Source organism: Oxyura jamaicensis, chromosome 19 (assembly GCF_011077185.1).
Source record: "Oxyura jamaicensis isolate SHBP4307 breed ruddy duck chromosome 19, BPBGC_Ojam_1.0, whole genome shotgun sequence".
Lineage (NCBI taxonomy): Eukaryota > Metazoa > Chordata > Aves > Anseriformes > Anatidae > Oxyura > Oxyura jamaicensis.
The window spans coordinates 7956234-7968989 of record NC_048911.1 but is presented as its reverse complement, the minus strand read 5'-3'; the positions used below and the strand labels follow the sequence as shown (position 1 = coordinate 7968989).

At 44.2% G+C, this 12756-nt stretch overlaps 1 protein-coding gene across 1 annotated transcript in view; it reads right to left on the bottom strand.

The window, feature by feature from the left end:
* Positions 1-12756, bottom strand: part of VPS53 (VPS53 subunit of GARP complex) — a 62085-nt gene that overhangs the window by 32501 nt on the left and 16828 nt on the right. The window contains exons 5-12 of the mRNA XM_035342803.1: positions 12049-12135; positions 11700-11815; positions 10551-10670; positions 5134-5212; positions 3659-3802; positions 2968-3110; positions 2145-2286; positions 194-295 (exon numbers count right to left, since the gene is read on the bottom strand). Of these exons, the coding sequence (XP_035198694.1) occupies positions 194-295; positions 2145-2286; positions 2968-3110; positions 3659-3802; positions 5134-5212; positions 10551-10670; positions 11700-11815; positions 12049-12135 (933 nt within the window). The remainder of the gene's footprint in view (positions 1-193; positions 296-2144; positions 2287-2967; positions 3111-3658; positions 3803-5133; positions 5213-10550; positions 10671-11699; positions 11816-12048; positions 12136-12756) is intronic.

The following is a 12756-nucleotide window of genomic DNA, read 5'->3' as shown; positions in this document are numbered from 1 at the left end:
TTTCAGTGAAGCGAACCACAGCAAACCACAGTCATACTGGGAGCTCGTATGCTGCACAGAATCAAAACCGTGCTAAATGAATTGCTGTGAAAACAAACCCTTCCAATCAATGTCACAGGAAAAGCTGAGGCACCACCAGAGATTTTGACACAGAGAATGCCTCACTGAGGACAGGAGAGCTTCAGAAACTTACTTTTTCTGCATCACTTTTTTCAATTACAATCTCATCTGTCTCTGTCCCAGCTTCATCCTCGAGAAATGGGTTGGTAGAGGGAGGAGGCACTTCTGGCTTTTTCTGTGTAAAGGTTAAAAAAAGGAAACTCCTCAGAGAACAATCAGTTTTGACCCACAGTCCACACAGCTGCATCCATGTTTAGCTTTACTAAGCCCTTCAAAGCACTGTACAGCAGTTTGTCTTCTCCAAGTACAGTGGTGACGTCAGGGTTTCACCTGTAAAGCCGGCTCCTCTTGCACCTACACTCACTGAACTGTCTCAGTCATCCCTGGAAAGGGCTGACTGAAATGTGAAATTCGCATTCTCTCCAACCCCAATCTCCAAAACACGTGGTCTCCACCAGGAAGACCCACCAGGGCTCCCTGCTGCTTCAGCAGCTCTCAGGTGCAGAGCCCAGAAGGGCACAGAAGGCTCAAGCAGAGCTCAGAGTGGTTCCTCCAGTGGCATAGTTCTTTGTATTTTCTTAGAGAGCCACGTGTCATCAGGAAGCTTAGATGAGATGGCTCCTGCGCCCTGACCACCTCCCTCTCTCTCCCAAAAGGGGATTTCTGCTCAGGTTTTATTTAACTTGCAGGTAAAAGCATCTCACTTTACAATTCTAGCTGATGCCTTTCTCCTACGCACGGAGAGGCACACATGGCAGGGTGGCTCTTGCTCAGGAGGCACTGCTGTGACTCGCTCCTAAATCCTTTGAAAACACGTAACTGCAGGACTGGTGGCACCACCCCTGACAGGAGGCTCCAAAACTCTGCTGCTGCTGCAGTAAATCCTACGTTATTGCTCCCATGACACTGCTCGTCCCCACTGTGGACTCACTAGATAGCTGTTTAAAATTATGGGCTTCATTTTGTGTTTAAAACAGGTCAGATGACGACATCTCGGGTGTCATAGCCTCTAGGTACATCACACAGACAGAAGGGGAAACTTTTTTTTTTCAAGCCGCACTCTCCCCTTCTGTCTATTTCATTTGTTACAGATTCTGTGCCTACCTTTTCCACAGGGATAAGAACCCAGTGAAGTCAATTTAATTAAAGCTCCAAACTTTGTATGAAATTTGACAGAAAAACAAAGCCAATATTCTTCAGAGATCTAAATTCAGCCAGGAAGAAATCCTTACAGGACTTCCCTTTTTAATTAGCAGCACCTGCTGATCCACAGCAAATTACAAACAGCCCCAGCAGGCTTGCCTCATAAACTGAATTATCACATCCAAGTAGGCTTTGAGACACCAGCTGGCCAGAGCAGCGAACCTCAAACCAGTGGCTCCTGAGCCACATGTGGGCTCTGTGCTCCCAGGGCACTCGGCTGGCAGAGCACTGAGATGAGATTTCAGGCATAAAAAGCAGAGAGATGACCCCAGAGATATTCACCGAGGTGCTTCTCTTGGCTCTGCCTTAACAGCCTACCAAACAAGACACTGAGAAGTGGAAGCTATTGACACCCCTGCAAGAAAAATTAACCCAGTGTGAGACTGGAAGTTGTTACCATGGGGTAAACGTGTGGTAACTAGAAATGAACCGAGGAGACGACTTTCGGTTATAATGTGTCATCAATATGCAGAGAACAAGTATTACAATGCAGTCACCGTGCCGTAATTACTCCGTGGTTCTCCATACCAATGTGGCTTCAGCTGCAAACAGCAACGTCCAGGAGAACCGAAGGAGTACACAGTCACTGTACTTTCCTTCTTGTGAGCCCTACACCATCCCCTCTACCGTAACTACAAATTAGGAATCACTTTCTCAACTACAACCCACTGAATACAGTCACACTAAACATTCCACCTGCCAGTGGATGCTGCAGGTGACGCTCTTTGCAGCCTCCCAGTACCACAGTTATGTGTGAGATGGGCTTTTTTCCCCCCAAGGAAGCTGTAGTTGAAAGGATCGCTCTTTAGAAATCTGCTTACCACTGTCCCATCACCCAGAGTGCAACCTGAGAAACGTTTAGCCAGAAGTCCTTCAAAGTTGGTTGTCCTCTGAATTGCAAACAAAAGCAATTTGACCTCAATCTCCTTTGCTCTTGTACGCATTATCTTAGCAAGCTCAGTCCTGAAAAAGAGAATGAGAAAACGGGGAAAATAAACGTGGTTTTTTATAAAGAAAAAGATCCAAAACCTAAGATTGTAATTCATTTTATTGCCTAGAGATACTTTCACCACAGAACAAGCTAATTCCTAAGATGCTCCCTTTAACAACAAAACTGCTTTACAGATCACACTGCAAACAACCACAGTTGTTAACAGCTTTGGGTAACAGGACCCTGCCTCCAAACACCCAGAACACACTGCTGGCAGGAAACTCAGCAGCACCAATCTTGGGAAGTGCAGTGACTAAGGAGGAACCCAGAACTCCTGCTGGAACTTTCCTCTGGTCCCCTGCCTCTGTCTTTCAAAGAACACAATCCAGGACAGTCACATCATAGTCTGCTCCCACTTTTTTTTCCACTTTCTTCTAATATTACTGGTTTTTACATCTGTACACTGAAAATCCATTTCCATACTGTCTTGCTCTCCCAACAGTAAATACAATTTTAGGGTTACTTCTTGGGTTGTTCACTCTTTACTTGCTTTTAATCACGTGCAATTCACATACATCTATATATACACAAGGAGATTGCCTTTAAAACCCTATGACTGCATGATCAACCTGACAAAAGACATGCCCAAACTTTTGTTTCAAGGATGTTGACGCTGCCGGGAAGCACCACAAGCCCCCATGCCCAACGCTCACCTTGTGACATGACAAAACTCCACAGCGATGCGCTCCGTCATGCACCACTCCTGGGGAAACATGCGCCCGTACTTCTCCTCATAGTCCACCAGCTGACGTTTTATCCAAGCGTAGCGCCTGTCAATCTTATCCAGCCAGGCGACCTGCGATGGAGAGCAGTATGTTTAAGAACAGGGTCTTTAACAGCAGCAGCTGTCAATACTCAGCCCGACTGCTTAACTGTACTGTTGTAGTTTCACAGTGGAGCTCGGGCTACTGATCACAGTAAACTTGATCACTTTTAATAATTCCGAAGAATGACTGCTAGCATTTGTAAAGTGCCTAAACACATGCTAGACTGAAAATCCTATCTTGCGAGAAGAGAGCAAATTCTATTGAACTTCTTTTTATTAAGGGTTTTGGGTTTGCAACTATCAGAGTATGTTTTCAACACTTTACAAGGCAGAAAGTATTTGTTTGTTACAGTGCTGATCTATGAACTTAAGCTCTAGGAGAGGAGGAAGTCATCCTGGCATAAGACAACATTGCCTCCCAACTCATCAGCCAGTCCGTATCACACCAGCAAGTCGCTGCTTCCAAGCCCTCAGGTCAAAGACACTTTACCACAGGAAGCTGTGGAAACGTGAACTTTGCATTTTGCTCTGCAGGAGCATTTACAGAATTCAAATGTAGCTCGCAATGCTTCCCTTACATCTTGGTTCTCTTGGAAAAGGACCAGATACTCCGAGAGGTGTTGTTTAATAAATTTCTTGATGATTTCCTGTTTGATTCTGGGATCCAGGACATTTGCGACTAGACATGCATCACGCAGGACGTTGCTGGGTCCACCAGGCCTCTAACAAAATAAACAGGAACGAACGATTTAAAGTTAAATAGCTGAATGGGTGATTGGAAATTGTACTGTATCCAAGTTATCTCGTTTTTAATCCTTTCCCATTATTCTCCTCTTTTCAATGCTGCTCTATTATCACCAAGGCATCTTTCTACCGTTGGATGGAATTGAGCTCCCTCCATTTCACCAGCCAGAAAGTTCTTCCGTGGCTCAACAGCCAGGAATCCACTTACTGCAGGAGTGCAGCAACCTCCTTTACAGAAAAGAACCATGGTTCTAGCACTTCGGAAAGTTCTTTCCTTGTCCTAGATATTCTGAAGAACAGCTAAGGAGAAGCGGCTGATGTGGAACAAGAGAACTTTTCTGCAAAATCAAAGGCCAAATTAATGGGGAAAAAGCAGTCTAGTGATGACCAGCAAGCAACGCTTAAAGGAGAATCTGCTGGTCTGTATTGACCCCTATGATGATGTTAATGGAAAATGCAGAAAATTTAGAAGCATTAAAAATGCTCTTTTAAAGCTTCCGTGTGCACATAGATCTGCCCTTCACCAAGAATCTGCTCCAAGCAGTTTCCTCATTTCTGTACTTTGCTAGTTTCATGAAGGAACCAATAGAGCCAGCACTTTGGAAGACAAAACCAGTGTTTTCTTTAGAATAAATTCAAATTCACACCTACCCCCATGTTGTTTGCAAACATTTGGATGCATAATTTGGGGGAAGCACATTTGGTGCCTTAGCCCTAGCCCAGATTTGTATCTGTGCTGAGTAAACAAGAGACAAACTTGGTGGCAGCAGCATGTCAACAGACAGCTTGTGCTTGGCTTTCCCTGGATACAACACAGACTTTGTGTGTCCAACAAATAACCACAAACACAGGTGAGAAACACCTGGATTACATGCCAAGGGTGCAGGGCCCCACTTTGGTCTATAGGGCCACATAGCGCTTGGTGTAATCCTTGACCGGCTCGCAGACCGCGCTGCAAGAGCTGCGTTTTAACAAGTCTGACTTTTAAAGTCCCCGTGATGGGGTTCTCACCGATCAGTGCTTTTTCTGTCTGTGCAAATGATCAGTGTAACAGCACTTCTCAGCTAGACTCAAGATGCAGCGTTGACAGAGGAAGGGTGTTATTTCTCTCACACATTCGCTGGAGAGAAACAGTGAGAAGTGTGCTCAGCACCCTGCAGCCTGGGAGACTCATTTGCTTTCTAAATTAGCTCCTGAAACAGAGAGATCAAGCCTAGATGTAAAATGAGATAAAAGCCGATGACAAAGATGTTGGCTAGTTTTCAGCAACACTTTTCAATGGGAAGAAGAAGGGAAATAAGAGCTTTACCTTTGTACCTTGAGAAGGAAAGGCTTCCTCAAAGTCAGCCAGGATCTGCTGTCCTAATTCATTTTGCGCTGCCTTCACCCTGATGAGGACAGAAAAAACAACTTTTGTTCCATTTTCTGCAAACTTTCCTACTAAGTGGACTGAAAAACTAACAGCTACATAGGGTTCTCGTAAGGGACAAAATAAAAAAGTACGCTAAAGAAAAACCATCCACATTAAGAAGGCCGGTATGTCAAAACTGGGGAAGTATTTCCTCCACGAATGACACTTGGAAGACAGCTCCATCTGCACAGCATCAGCCCCTGAGCTCTACTGGAACGAGTCCTCGATGCTCTCGTGCTGCTGCAATTTAGTATTTCAATAACGGCCACTTAATCAGCTGAGAAATCAGCACGGCTCCTTTAACGCCACGGTGATCAGTTTATAGCAGATCTTTATACTTGTTTCTGTTGATCAAGTTTCAAGAAGTATGCTTTTAACACAAGAACTTCACAATGCCTCAATCTTCAGAGCGAGCCTTTCACAGCTCCAGGTGCACTGACCTATTTTTAAATGCATCCATGTGCATGCTGTCGGCTGTGGTTTTATCCTATAAATCTTCTGTCTTAAGCAGCATAAGAGCAAAGGTATGAGACGGCTGAAAAAGTCCGAACAGATCACAGTCTTGCTCTTGATTTAGCTGAGAATAAGGCTTCCAATTTCCAGAAATAAAAGTCAATACGGCTTAATTGATACTTCTAGGGAAATGGAAATGCCTACACATACTGGGAAGAGCCAAAATAAATAGTTAGGCACTTACATCCCTCTGCAGCCCTCGCATTCTTCCATCACTTTTTATTATACTGGAAACACTTTAAGGACTAAATTGATTATTCAAAGCAGTGGATTTTTCCACTGAGATTGATATGTTAGAAAGAATGGCGACATGTACTTTTGTGAAAGCATTTCAGACTGTGGGAAGTATTCGGGTAGCTTTTTGTTTACGACTCCTCAACTTCATCAAGGAACGATCTGTTTCTTTAACCTCCCCATTTTAGGTCCATTAGTAGCGGAAATGCTCCGCTCCAAGCTGACCTGACAATGCTGGAGAATGGTCTGGATTCTTGAACGGTGCCAAACGCCAACAATTCTAGTCCTTTATAAGTCATGGCTGAAATATAACCTTGTATCTGTGATTTAACTGCAAGTATGACCTGCCTTATCCAGGATTTATCTGGGGGGATTTTGCTTGAAAAGCGTCCTGCCTGCGATGTCAAGCTTAATTCTCACTCAAGCTTTCTGCTTTACAGGACGTTTAGAAATCTTTCACCCTTCCAGGTACAGATCCACACTTAGCACCTTCGTAACTGTAAAACAAAAGGGATTCACTAATGTGCTGAAATAGATGGAGCAGAGAATTTAAGTGAGGAGGAGGAACTCAGCCCAGCAACCACAGCTACAGGCATACAGTAAGCATGGATTGAAAAATGGCATCTTTTCAGTGACCAGCAAACAGAAAGCCTTTAGTTTTTGGAGTCACATGAATTAATGAGTTTGCATACACAACCAGACCCACGAGCTGCGGTACTTCTTGCCTTGCATACAGCAGGGACCTTCCCGTTAGACAGCAGCTGCAGCGCGAGTACAGTGGGAGCACTGGAAAGAACAGCAGCCAGATTCCTCAAGCCTCAACAAATTTAAGAGAGGCACTGTCAAGCAGTTAAAAGCCCTGTCCACGGGCTTTGTTGTTTTAGGCTCTGATTCAGGAAAGTACTTAAGGGTATCCTTAATGGGGATTCTCATATCCTTAAACTAAGAAACTTGCATGAATGCCTTGCAGAGTTGGGATGTTAAAGTAGTATTTTTTTAAACTTGTGCTGCTTAAAAAAATCTCTTGAAAGCAAACAAGGAAAATGATTTTTTTTTTCTTTAATGTTTTAAGAGATAAGGATGGGGCAAAGAAATCCAACCGGCCAAAGGTTTAGGCATGTGTGAGCAACAACGGGGTGCCTCAGCACCCTCCCAGTAATTATCGCTCTTTATGTAAGCACACAATCCCACACAATTATTTTTTTTCCCACCAGCACACGCAGAGAAACAAAAACATTTACGCTGTGTTTTTCCAGAAAGATTGCTTTAGGCGGAGAACACAAGACAGCACTTGCTTCAGCCACTGGAGCTTCCTGCTCCCCAAGGCTCCAAGCCTTTCTGGAGTTGGGGACAACCTTCCTGCAGTGGGAATGGAAACTGCCGGGGTGAAAGCCGCAATCGCAGGGCGAGCTTCACTCGCGTTCACTGCTGAAGGGCCGTCTGTGCATGTCTACCAGAGCGTGTGTTCAAATACTTACAAAAAGTGAATTACCCACTGAGGCTCAGCAAGCTCAGGCACTCACAGCTGGTAACAGATTTCAGATCTCTCCCCAGGCTGGCTTTGTACAGATCTCCTTCCCTGACTGGATCCCTCCTGGCAGCCTGCTGGGGCACCCAGCAGCCATCCTGGCTCGCTGCAGCAGGGAGTTGCTTTTTCCTGGGGTTGCTCACATGCGCCAAAACGTTTGGTTATACGAGCAGAGATTTTTGTTTTTCTGACTTTTGTTTTATTACTAGCGGCTTCTTGTACTGTTTCCCCACCATTAAAAAAAAAAAAAATCCTCACACTTATGCTTCAAATGACAGAAGTTACTAGAAACCGCAGCCCCTTTAGCCAAAGCTACCAGAAATCTTAAACTACGCCTGGCAGCTCGCTGAGATACAAAGAGGCTGAGCTAGCCTGTTCTGCTGGGGCAAACTTATAATCTTCATTTTTTTCCCCCCAAATACTTTCCAAGCTTTTTTCCACTATCTGCAAGGCTTTCTTCATGGGTGGGTTTGTGACCACTAATTGTAAGCTCCCCCTACAGATAGAGAACAGAAGAATATTGAGAGAAAATATTGCCACTTACTACAACAAAGAACCTCCAACGCCCCACAGCAGAAGTACTTTTAGGAACACGATTAGGAGAATGCTCACACTTGGATGCAAATCATGTCATTTTTACATCGGTACCCAACAGGGTCTCTCCAAGAACCCAACTGAGAGTTCAGTCAGGTTTCCAATAAATACTTACAGTGGGATTTTGGTTGGTTATTCTCAAGGGGATGGAACAGGTAGAAAGCAACCTATAAAACGTATCAGTAGTTTTCACAGCATCTAGGAGCAGGAACTTCGACTGAAGCCCAGACGACAAAGATCACGTCTAACACTAAGCACCTAACATGGTCTCCCAATCATATTTGACTTCACTCCATTCACGCCAAGAAAGAGAGGCTCTTTATTAAATAAAGCAAGAGAATCCACTCGTCTAGCAGTGTATATAATAGAGTTACTGTATGTGATACTTCGGTTACTGTCACGGTCTGTGCCAAAATCCACTGAAGTGTTTCTTGCCTTCACAAACATCCAAGAGGCTTCAGTTGTGCTATTAAACCAAATCCTTGAGATACCAAACCCCAGTAATTTCAGCCTAAAAATAGCACCGAGAGAAGCCAGGCAAACTTCCTTTGATGTTTCATGAATCGTGGAAGCATTTCCAAGCAAGGAGAGAGAAGTCAACTCCACACTGGGCCCCACTAGGTACAAGGGCAGTCCAACTGCAGAGCAGATATTATTGCGCTGGAGACCTCCCTGTAGGAATTTGCTGCCTGGATGTCAAGGCACTAAAGAGACCCCAGCAACACCCTGGGTGCAGCTCTCCTCTCACCCCACAAGCAGCCACTTCTATCGCTACCAGATGGCACGACTCTTGCTGCGTAAACACTGGGAGGAAAGCCCCGCAGAGGCACTGCTAAAAATAAGAGGAACAGCCTTTCTTGAGCTTTGCAGATCCTTATATTGAAAGGAGAAGAAAACAAAGGAAATTCTCCTCCATGTCCCTGCCAGTCTCTCTGGTGTGACTTGATACCACTGTGCCTTTCAGCATCGTGAATTGTTCTCTTTAATTACCAACAACTACAAAAGTAATAAATCATCCCCTAATAAGCAAAAGCCAGCCAGAGTTCTGCACCGAGGCTTAAAGTTGTACGTGGCTTTAAAATGGCCAGTGACAGCAGGTTTCTGTCATTACCAATCTGGAAGAAAACGAAGCAAGTTATCTTTCTGAGCATGAAGCTGGAATTGACAACAACCTAAATTCAGAAGAGTATTGACATATGTTTATCTCTCTTTGATGTTCGTGTTCATTTCAGCAAATGCTTACGGTCAAATGCTTTGTTAAAACAAGGCTCCATCTTTTCTCTCTCAAGATTTAGGGTGGATCTTTATTTTGTTCAGCTTCATTGATTCCATCTGGGTTTTCTGGAAGATGTATCCATACCATAAAGAAAAGTCCAACAGATTTACATGGAATTATTACAAACATATCACTCAAACGCTTTTTCCATCACTAAACAGCACAGGCAGCCAGCTGCCATCTTAGCAAAGGGAGTCACCACAAAATTAATTAGTCACCAAAACCCTAATTAATTAGAAGACTCCTTGAACTAACTCTATAATGAGCAAAGTAATCTCAGGCATCAAGAGGATGGTGGTGACAGATGTGTAATTTTCAAACTGAAGAGCAATGCTATCAGATACAGTTGTATCATTAAGAAGGTTCATCCCAAATGTTAATAGGCTGTTGGCACCTCTGAGCTGTGCTCAGCACTCCTACAAGCTGCTAAGTAAACATCATCTGTGTGGTGCAAGGGGAAATAAGCCTGCTGTAAGGCAGGGTTGGGCTAGGGACAGCAAAGTAGCCTAGAACAGGGAGGATCTTGTTCCCTTGACGCCCAGCTATAAAGTCCCAAGTGAAGACAGTAGGAAAGCTGGTGGCTTAGTCACCACCGAGCCTTCACATGCCACTGCGGAGAACGGTGGGCACTTGCTGCTGGAATTGCACTAAAACTCACCAAATTTAAATGCATAATTCCGCATTAGGAAATCAGGACTGTACAAACTCAGCACAAATGATTACTGCCGTCAGGCGTGGTGCGTGTGATTTGGGGGGGATTCACTGCATGCCTCAGATCTCAGTAGACCAGGGAAACAGTGGCAGGTTTGGCAGCAGAATCTCAAGGTATAAGAAAGCATCACCTCGGGATTTACAACAAACACCTGCATGTGAAGATCACACAAAACAATTTGCTCTTCCACAGATTACTCCAGGTAAAAAAAATTAAAAGCCAGTTAATGAGAAGCCCAGATCATTCCTGAATTGCATCCATATTCATTACTGTTATTTAACAGAACAGGCTGCTCAAGATTTGAGCAAACTGTCCAATTTTAACCTGTTTGTTTTGGCTGGAAAGAATTTCAAAGCGCCATGTCCAGCCTTTACATTCCTGAGGAACTGATTCTCTCATGCATTTTCTAACTTTCCTTCCCAGCAGGCATGCAAGTACTCAGTGTTTGATGACTTTACCTTTCAGAAAGCTGCCGAATCTGAGGAATCCCCATGTATTTGTTGAAGTGCTCTAACACATTCACAACGCCTTGGAGGAGGTTGGCAACTTCCCCATACTGTCTCCTCCTGGTCATAGCCCTGTAAAGGAAATTAAAAGATTTTAACAAAGCAAGTCTGAGGAAAATCTTGGGTGGCAATTCCACAGGTTACCTCATCCATACCGGGTCATGCCAGTCTCTACTGACATTTATTTTTCTAAAATACACAACTCTTCATTAACATTCCAACGCTGCATTAAAATTTCACTTAACTGATGCTAAAATAAACCAATGCAGCACACATCTAACAAAGCTCCAGCAAACATAAATGTCAAAAGCAACACTTGGCAAAGAACATGTAAACTACTGAATGCATCCGCTTCCCAGTATGGGTCCGGAGGCAGTAAATGTTATTTTATTATAATGACCCGAGTTAAGCCATTCGTCATCACACACGAAGTGTGAGTTAAAGCTTCACAGAGAGGAGAATCATTACGCTGAAAAGCCATTAGCCTCGGCTTTTTTGTTAATAACTTTCACAGGGAGCTTGCAGAAAAAAAAAAAAGCTTTATTTTTATTTCATCCTTTAGGATGATTCCAATGGAGACAGCAGCCTAAGTAAAATTTAGTTCTGAACACTTTGCAATCCAGTGTTCGTGCAGAATTTGCTGCAATCCAAGAACAGGCTGTGCTTGGGTCTCACAACTTCACAGATGCAACATGTAAAAACTGAACTCCCTTAGCCTGTGTTTCTCAAGCACATTAAAAAAAGAAAACCACAAAGAATTATTAGAACCATCTAACCCCACTTCATACACAGTACAAGCTGTAAGGCTGCTTTGAACTTGTTCTCAGAATTAGAGTGGACCTTCCAAAAAAGAGATCCCATTCCCATTTAGGAAGAGACCGCTAAGAATCCCCCCAAACCCCTGAAGAGCACATCCCTGATGACGATACCTAACTGGACAGACTGCCTTACACTTGCATGAAGCCAGACTCTCATTCCCAACCTATTAAGTAAACTTCCCTCCAGAAAAATAAGCAGCTGTTACAGACCTACTCAGAGCACTGCACTGAAATTAGGAACTCAGCAGTGGTGTCAAAGTGCCACTAAAATTCATGTGCTTACTCCAGTGAGTCCACTCCTCCTGCCAGCATGTGCAGGTGATTGAGGGTGGTGATGGAGGTGGTCAGATGACGCTTGGCGTGATCCAGCTGCTTGATATCCCGCGTGATATCTTTAACCTAGTGAACAAAAAAAACAGGAGTCTGGTTAAATATCAAGCCACGGCAACAAAGTTTTAAGGAGATGAGAAGGGCTCTCCCCATCTTAGCTCCACAGCCACATTAATGCGAGGCCAAGGGTACATATGTAAAGCATGCTTAACAGCAAACTACCAACCAGGCAGCAGCAGCAAAGACACAAAAAAATCAGTGCCCCCTTCTCCTTCAAAGGCCAAGACAAAGCTGCCACTCACCATTTGTTCTGACTTTTCAGCCTTGTCTTTAATATCCTTAATTTTACCGAAGAGTTGCTGGATGGCTTTCTGAGCTTCTTCCAGGGCCTGAAAAAGAACCAAGGTCAGAGCGGAAAGAAAACCTGCAAGCAGTTGTCACCTCTCAGAAACATTCAGTTGCCCAGTCTCAGTGGAGGGGAGCAGTTTTGTGACAAAGAAAATAGCAGCAGCACAACAAAAGCCAGTGTACAACGATGCCCACAGTGGGATTTCAGCCCAGGCGGACCAGTGATTCAGTACCCATTGTAGAAAAATGGTCTGGCAAAATCTGATCGAGACATTCTATGAAAGCACCTCCTTGACATGACCTGGAACACCACTAGGTTTAAGGTTACTGCAATAGGTTTCCGTTCACTAAGCGTAGAAAAATATGTAGTTACTCCTGATTAATTTAGAGTAGGGAAATGAAACCTCCACACAAAACCCCAATGTTCCATCAATCCCAAATCAAAAATACACATCACATACAGAACACTGAGTACTTGCCTAAAAACCTCGCTGAATTAGCGGGATGTTATCCTGTTGGAAAACGCCCTGCTTATTTGGCAGATTGCTTTGGGGTGGGCAGTTCAGCCTGCCACCCGCAGGCATGAGGAGCGGAGGCGCCCGTCCTACGCACGGAGGTTCAGCAGGACCTACGGAGGTCCAGCGTGGGAAATGGACCTGGCT